The sequence below is a fragment of the Sapajus apella genome, unplaced genomic scaffold, assembly GCF_009761245.1.
Source record: "Sapajus apella isolate SASKATOON/1434 unplaced genomic scaffold, GSC_monkey_1.0 scaffold85, whole genome shotgun sequence".
Classification (NCBI taxonomy): Eukaryota; Metazoa; Chordata; class Mammalia; order Primates; family Cebidae; genus Sapajus; species Sapajus apella.
In genome coordinates this window covers 874,705-882,236 of record NW_022437025.1, presented here as the reverse complement: position 1 = coordinate 882,236, position 7,532 = coordinate 874,705, and the positions used below count along the sequence as shown (strand labels likewise).

At 63.0% G+C, this 7,532-nt stretch overlaps 2 protein-coding genes across 12 annotated transcripts in view; one reads left to right on the top strand and one right to left on the bottom strand.

Moving 5' to 3' along the window:
- The window catches only part of DGKQ (diacylglycerol kinase theta), a 13,919-nt gene extending 8,712 nt beyond the window's left edge, over window positions 1-5,207 (top strand). For 2 of the 3 annotated variants that reach the window (XM_032253876.1, XM_032253879.1), the window contains 9 exons: window positions 319-332; window positions 1,053-1,204; window positions 1,417-1,565; window positions 1,722-1,900; window positions 2,238-2,338; window positions 2,519-2,665; window positions 2,773-2,884; window positions 2,966-3,118; window positions 3,439-5,207. In XM_032253876.1, coding sequence (XP_032109767.1) covers window positions 319-332; window positions 1,053-1,204; window positions 1,417-1,565; window positions 1,722-1,900; window positions 2,238-2,338; window positions 2,519-2,665; window positions 2,773-2,884; window positions 2,966-3,118; window positions 3,439-3,540 — 1,109 coding nt within the window. In that variant the 3' untranslated portion in view covers window positions 3,541-5,207. The remainder of the gene's footprint in view (window positions 1-318; window positions 333-1,052; window positions 1,205-1,416; window positions 1,566-1,721; window positions 1,901-2,237; window positions 2,339-2,518; window positions 2,666-2,772; window positions 2,885-2,965; window positions 3,119-3,438) is intronic. The other variant, XM_032253877.1, reaches the window with a different exon arrangement.
- Window positions 5,208-5,432: 225 nt separating this feature from the next.
- Window positions 5,433-7,532, bottom strand: part of TMEM175 (transmembrane protein 175) — a 28,358-nt gene continuing 26,258 nt past the window's right edge. For 7 of the 9 annotated variants that reach the window (XM_032253883.1, XM_032253884.1, XM_032253885.1 and 4 more), the window contains one exon: window positions 5,439-6,255. In XM_032253883.1, coding sequence (XP_032109774.1) covers window positions 5,583-6,255 — 673 coding nt within the window. In that variant the 3' untranslated portion in view covers window positions 5,439-5,582. Of the gene's footprint in view, window positions 6,256-7,532 lie in introns of all 9 variants that reach the window. The other 2 variants (XM_032253880.1, XM_032253888.1) reach the window with 1 other exon arrangement.

The following is a 7,532-nucleotide window of genomic DNA, read 5'->3' as shown; positions in this document are numbered from 1 at the left end:
CAGCCCACTCGCTCTGTGGGTGGAGCCAGGTGTGGGCCGACACCCCTTCCCCAGCCCACTCGCTCTGTGGGTGGAGCCAGGTGTGGCGTGACACCCTTTCCCCAGCCCACTCGCTCTGTGGGTGGAGCCAGGTGTGGGGTGACACCCCTTCCCCAGCCCACTTGCTCTGTGGGTGGAGCCAGGTGTGGGGTGACACCCCTTCCCCAGCCCACTCGCTCTGGGCGGAGCCGGGTGTGGGCCGGCACCCCTTCCCCAGCCCACTGGCTCTGTGGGCGGAGCCAGGTATGGGGCCGACACGCGCTTTCTCTCTCCCGTCAGCTGCCTGCCCTGGGGTGAGTGGTAAGTGGTGACCACAGGCGGCTCTGCCTGCCGAGTGGGTCTCGAAGCCCCGAGTGTGTCCTTGCCCCAGCCACGGCCGGCCCCTGCGCCGCCGCCCACCCTGTGTCTGCACCCAGCCTGTCTGTCTCCTTTGCCCAGCCTTCCTCTCTATGGGGGCCCAGACTCTTGTTGTAGGGACCCCAGCTCTGAGCCCGCTGTGTCTGGATCTGAGCACTGCTTCCTGGGGTTGTGTGGGGAGATGGGCTCTTCCTGTGGCCAGGGGACGACGCGTGCCACCCTGTGAGTTTAGAGCTTTTCTCAGCTGCTGTCTAGGCAGGTGGGGGCCTAGGAGCCACTTCCTCCAAAGGTGTGCACCAGAGGCCCCCCGGGGCAGCCTCGGTCTCAAGCTGTGCCAGGGAGAGTGCCACGTGCATTTCCAGCCTGAATTCACAGGCTGCATGGCCCAGGCAGGCGTGGTCTGTTCACACTCGGTTCAGTGGACAGGTCCGAGGCCTTTGTGCTGGGAGCGCCAGGCAGCCAGCAACGAGGTGGGGTGACCGTGCAGCTCATGTGCGAGGCCTCATGCGTGCGGGTGCTGGCCGTGCCTTCCTGGGATGGGGGCTGGTCCAGGCTGGGTAGGCTCAGGGTTGGGGGCCAGGAGCTGCCTGGCAGCCTCCAGCAGTGGGGACACCTCACTTTGGGTCCCCATGGTAACCCAGCCCCCTGTCTGTTAGCACACGAGGCTGCCCCCAGACAGCCGCCCCCTCCTTGTGTTCGTGAACCCCAAGAGTGGAGGCCTCAAGGGCCGAGACCTGCTCTGCAGCTTCCGGAAGCTGCTGAACCCCCACCAGGTCTTTGATCTGACCAACGGGGGTCCTCTTCCTGGGTGAGTCCAGTAGGACCCCTGGTACTGAGCAGCAGTGGGGGCGGGAAGGGCCCCAGGAGGGTACCACAGCTGTCTCGGTCAGCGGGAGCTCCACTGGGATCCCACGCCGGGGCCTTGAAGTCCCCCACATGGCCAGGAAGGGCATCTGAAAAGCAAGGGGCAGCCTGGGTGGGTGCCCCGAGGCTGCTAGAGGACATTTCCTGTCTGTCTAGGCTCCACGTGTTCTCCCAGGTGCCCTGCTTCCGGGTGCTGGTGTGCGGTGGCGACGGCACCGTGGGCTGGGTGCTCGGCGCCCTGGAGGAGACGAGGCACCGACTGGCCTGCCCGGAGCCTTCTGTGGCCATCTTGCCCTTGGGCACAGGTGGGGTGAGCCATGCACAGAGGAGGGGGCCTCAGGGTCTACCCCTTCCTGCCCTAGCTTTCACTGAGGCCTGCGCTGGCGTCTGTCCCCATGGTGGGGTGTGCGCCCTGTTGATGGGTGGCGGGTGTGGACAGCCGCTCTGCATCTGTGTCCCAGGGAACGACCTTGGCCGAGTCCTCCGCTGGGGGGCGGGCTACAGCGGTGAGGACCCCTTCTCCGTGCTGCTGTCTGTGGACGAGGCTGATGCTGTGCTCATGGACCGCTGGACCATCCTGCTGGATGCACATGAGGCTGGTGGTGCAGAGAACGGCACGGCAGACGCAGAGCCCCCCAAGGTACAGGGCGGCCTGGTGTGGGGTGTCCTTCAGGCTCCTGCATGTGACGTCGCCACACGTGTCACAGTGGGCGTCCTCCCAGCCACACACGGGTGTACGCACCCACAGCTGAGGGAGGCACAGTAGTCGGCCACTGCTGGGGATGGTGGCCAGCCGGCTGGCGACATAGGCTGCCCAGGACCCGGCACGCTGCCCTCCTGGGTGCTGGGCTCGTTGCTGGGGCGGCCCTTGCCTTGTCTGCCTGCCGGCTGGAGGCAAAGAACTAGAGTAGCTGTTGGGGAGCCCAGGGAGCCCAATGAGGGCTGCTGGGTCCTGGGAGATGAACGCCTGTCCCCAGATCGTGCAGATGAGTAACTACTGTGGCATTGGCATTGATGCGGAGCTGAGCCTGGACTTCCACCAGGCACGGGAAGAGGAGCCTGGCAAGTTCACAAGCAGGTACTGGAGCCGCAGAGGCCGCTGCCTGGTTCCCTCAGGTTCCCCAGCAGGTGCCAGAATCTCAGGGGCCACCACCTGGGAGGGTGTTCACCCAGTTTCCCCAGGGGACAGGCAGAGGGGCCAGAGGCTGTCTCGGGAGGGTGGGGCTCCCTGGTGATGGCGGCGTGTCCCGTGCTGCAGGCTGCACAACAAGGGTGTGTACGTGCGGGTGGGGCTGCAGAAGATCAGCCACTCTCGGGGCTTGCACAAGGAGATCCGGCTGCAGGTGGAGCGGCAGGAGGTGGAACTGCCCAGCATCGAGGGCCTCATCTTCATCAACATCCCCAGGTGCCCCTGGGGGGCTCCCGAGGGGCTCTGCCCGGCGGAGCTGTGGGCGGGCTCAGCCCTTATCAGGCCTGCACTGACACCTCTGTGTCCACTCTCTTATGTGGCAGTTGGGGCTCGGGGGCCGACTTGTGGGGCTCCGACAATGACGCCAGGTTTGAGAAGCCGCGCATGGATGATGGGCTGCTGGAGGTGGTGGGTGTGACGGGCGTCGTGCACATGGTGAGCCACTGGCCAGGTGGGTGGGTGGGCCCGGGGCAGTGTCGCTGGTCCCCACTGAGCCCAGCTGGCCTCCTGCCCCAGGGCCAGGTCCAGGGCGGGCTGCGCTCCGGAATCCGGATCGCCCAGGGTTCCTACTTCAGAGTCACGCTCCTCAAGGCCACCCCGGTGCAGGTGGACGGGGAGCCCTGGATCCAGGCCCCTGGACACATGATCATCTCAGCTGCAGGCCCTAAGGTACATGGGGTGAGGCTGGAGAGACAGGGGAGGTGGGCTGGGTCAGGTGGGCTGTGGGAGTGACCAGTGGTGCCCAGAGGGTGGAGCATAGTCTGCTGCCCCTGGCCAGGGTCTTCCTTGGCTCCAGGAGGGTGCCTGCCTCAGGAGGGCTGTGCCGGTGGTCAGGGCCACAGGTGGCGCATGTGCGGCCAGGCAGGTCCTTCCCTTTCCATGAAATGGAAGATAGCTTCAGCTGCCCAGTCCGAGGACTGGGGGCTGCCAGTACACCATTCCTCCGTTGGCCACGTCACCCTGGCCCTCTGCCCTCTGTCCTGGGACAGGTCCACATGCTGAGGAAGGCCAAGCAGAAGCCGAGGAGGGCCGGGACCACCAGGGATGTCCGGGTGGATGCCGCGCCTGCCCCTGAGGGCGATCCTAGGTAGGGGTGGCCGGGGCTCCTGCGGTCTCTGCCCCCACTGGTGTGTTTTCAGGTGGTCTGGAGGCAGCTGTGTCCACACAGTGGCCAGCCCCGTGGTCCGACCTGGCTTCAGCCCTGACTGCAGACCTTCCTGGGCCTGGAGCGGGACCAGCCCTCATCCCATTGGTGCCACACATGGGTGTCACCACCTTCATCCCACTGGAGACTGCTGTGCGGGTGGCAGTGTGTCCCCACGTCCCGGGTGGGCACGGGCTCTGGCTGGCATGCCCTCTGCCCTGTGGGGGCCCAGTCCTCTCTTGGAGGGTGAGCACCCATCCCTCCATACCTCTCCCCACTGAGCCCCTTGAGCTGGACAGTGCTGGACGCAGGCCGTCCAGGTGGGTCTGACCTTGCTTTGTGCCCCTCAGGCTGTGCCCCTGGCTGGTCCTTCACAGCAGCAGGCTCCCTGGCATGTCCCTGTCCTAGCACACATGCTGACAGCCCCTCTAGCCTCACTTCGCCACCCTCGGCAGCCCCGGCAGGCAGCGTTTATCGGGCTGCCAGGTGGTGGTGACTGGTGACTTCCTCGTGTGTCTTGGGGGAGTGGAGAAGGTGCCTTCGTTTTCTGGCCTTGTTATCTATAGACGGCAGCTTGGACCCCAAGTGCAGCCGCAGGGGTAGGCAGTGCCCGGCTGCCCTTTCCTAGTGCCTGTGCTGGGGGAGGAGAACCTCTGTCCGCATGGAGGGCAAGTCTTGGGTGCCGCCCTGACAGCACCATAGCATGCATCTGCCCCTCAGCCCTCAGGGTGGGCACTTAGCACGCAGAAGGGACCAGAAGCAGGGCCCAGCGGTGCAGAGGAGCTGGAGGTGTAAATAGCTCTATGCGTGTGGAGGAGCTGGCTTTCAGCCCCAGACCCCACGCTAGCACTTTCCGCGCTGCTTGAAAGCCGTTGATGTGTAGTTTCATGTCTGTGTGAGCTGCTGTGCTCGGCCCTGTCCCTCGTCAGCATGTGGAGATCCTGCTCCTGCAGTGCCCCTGCTCCCATGCCCCCAGACAGCTCAATGGAGGGGGCTGCGTCTGGGCCAGACTGGGGTGCATCCAGAGACAAAGCTGCTTCCACGTGCTCAAGGATTCAGACGGCACACTAGCTCTGGGAGGAGTCTGACCAAAAATTATGCCGCCTCTGCGGGAAACCTCCTGACTCCCCCCACGAGAAATGGTCCCAGAGTCCTGGTCGCGCCCTTTCCCTTGTGGGGCACAGCTGGCCTGGGCCTCCTATTCTGGGCCAGGGCTTTCCTGGGTGTGGCCTTGACCTCAGAAGTGGCTCTGGTTTGGCCCCAGGAGTATGTGGCCCGGCCCAGCCTGCAGCCTCCTGGCAAGCCCTTGGTGCCACTAACCCCCCAGCGCCGCCCCCCTCCCCGCTGCTTCTGCCAAAACTGCACAGACATGCATTGTCAGGCCACTTGTGGCCTCCAGTGTACGCACCTGTTTACGTCATCTGTCCCACCGTCAAAACCAGCCCCTTGTGTGTGACTAGTTTTGCTTCGCAAGTCTCGGTGTGTAACTGTGGTGAGGGGATTGTCCTGTGTGAGCGAGCCTATGCCCTGCACACTGGGCCCCTCTGTATTTATCGCTGCCTGAATGCAACAGTAATTTATATCTGGGACAAATACAGACTGGGCCTCGCTGTCTCCTCATCTTTGTGTCAACCACCAAGGTGGGAAAGGGAGGGGAAGGCTTAGCACTGTCCCCCCCAGGGCAGCTCTGTATAGGTCGTGAAGGGGGCTGGGAGTGGGCAGTCCCTCAGTGGGTGGGTGTGGCAGTGTCTTCGTGTTGGAGAGAGTGGATAGGCAAATGCCACAAGGCACATTTCAAGTTCCTGGGAAACCCCTCACTCTACAGAAACTGGAGAACAATTTGAGGACTGAGATAGAACATATTTCACAGTGAAAATAAAACCAGGCCACAGGAGAACCACTGAGGCCTGCCCGTAACTCAGCTTCCCCCACCCAGCGTCCTGTCCTGGGTCCATATCTGGTGGTGGCTGGGAGTGGGCCCTGTGGCTGTTAGCAGGGGGAAGGGAGGAGCTGGGCCTGTGGGTCGTCCTGGCCCGTGGGGGCCGGTGGGGAACGTCGGGGCCAGGCTAGGCCCCGCAGGAACCGCAGGCTGGTCAGGGCCAGGCCCACGAGCAGGCGCAGCAGCAGGAAGGCGCAGGGCACGGCGATCTGTGTGAGATGGAAGATGCCTGCGCTGAACCTGCTCAGCAGGCAGGTGGAGGCGAAGGCCAGCAGGCTGGCGCAGGGGTACAGGGCCAGCTTGGCAAACATGAGCACGTGCTCCTGGCCGCCGAACCACACCGAGGGCTGCAGCGTCTCTGCCTGGTGCAGCAGCGCCGTGGTCCAGATGGCGAGCTGGAAGATGCTGGCCAGGAAGATGATGGCGCAGCTGACGCGGACGCGCTCCAGCTCATCGCGGGGCTGCCGGGCGAAGGCCGAGGTCTGCTGGTAGGCCAGTGGGAGGCCACCCACGAAGGCCAGCGAGAACGTGTTGAGCAGCCCCATGGCCTGCGTGGCCTTGCGCACGTGCAGGAAGAGCGAGTGGTGGGCGAACCACAGCAATGCCACAGTGGCGAAGGAACCAAAGTATGCCAGGAAGCGCGGCCCGAACACGCTCAGCGCAGCCACGAGGCTGCCGCCGAACCTCTCCTTCACGTCCTTGGGGTCTGGCACGTTGTCCTCGCTGAGAACAGGGAACAGATGGATTTGTGCCAGCCTCACCGAGGCTACACAGGCCCCCCGCACGGTGTGCTGAGTGCCTGTCAGGGCTGCCTGGCCGCGGCACGTGGCTTTTCAGATGAACGACGTGGACTTTGCAGCAGGCTAAATTGCAGAATGCATATTTATATATATGTGGCACACTGACCTAACATTATGTGCTGTTCATCTGAAATTCCACGGTTACTGGCACCCTTCTGCTCCGTGCTAAAGGGAACCCAACCCTGCTGGCCTGAGTGCTGCTGGGGGCCCTCTCTGGCCAAGTGCGTCTGCAGTGCAGGGCCAGGCTCCTGTGGGGCAGCAAGGTCTGTTCCCCCTCAGCTTCCAGCCCTCGGAGCCACCCACATAACACCGCGACCGGAGATGTGCGGAGGGCTTGTCTCCATGGTTCTCAGATGCACATGGCATCTTGGGAGGCCAACTCCCAGGCCGGACTCTGCGGCCCCAGGAGGCTGTGGGAACCACCCTGGTCAGGGCCGCTGCCTTCTGACGGCACCACCCAGGAAGCCAGGAATGGCATCGTTTCAGCACGGTGGTCCTCAAGCAGCCCCACACAGACTCTGTCCTCCAGAATGACAGGCAGAGGGTGGGGGTGGGGGTAGGAGCCAGTGGGGGCAGCAAGGGCAGGAAGTTGCTGGGAGCAGGCAGGTCACCCTGGAGCATCCCTTGCACCTGGGCCTTAGAGACAGGTGCCAACCAACGTTTGCTTCCCGCTTTTAAAAATGCACACATTGCAGCAGAGAAGAGCTACCAGGAGAGCATTGGGAGACTCAGACTTGAGAATATAAAGCACAGAACATAGAACCATAAACCGTAGTGTCTTACCCTAACGAGATCACAGTGCTGCACTATGACCAGGGAACAAGACACTTCAAAGATGTGAGAAAGCAAATTAAAACGTGATGACTGGCCGGGCGCGGTGGCTCAAGCCTGTAATCCCAGCACTTTGGGAGGCCGAGGCGGGTGGATCACGAGGTCAAGAGATCGAGACCATCCTGGTCAACACGGTGAAACCCCGTCTCTACTAAAAAAATACAAAAAATTAGCTGGGCATGGTGGTGCGTGTCTGTAATCCCAGCTACTCAGGAGGCTGAGGCAGGAGAATTGCCTGAACCCAGGAGGCGGAGGTTGTGGTGAGCCGAGATCGCGCCATTGCACTCCAGCCTGGGTAACGAGAGCGAAACTCCGTCCCCACAAAAAAAAAAAAAAAAAAAAAAAAAAAAAAATAGATCAGAGAAAGCA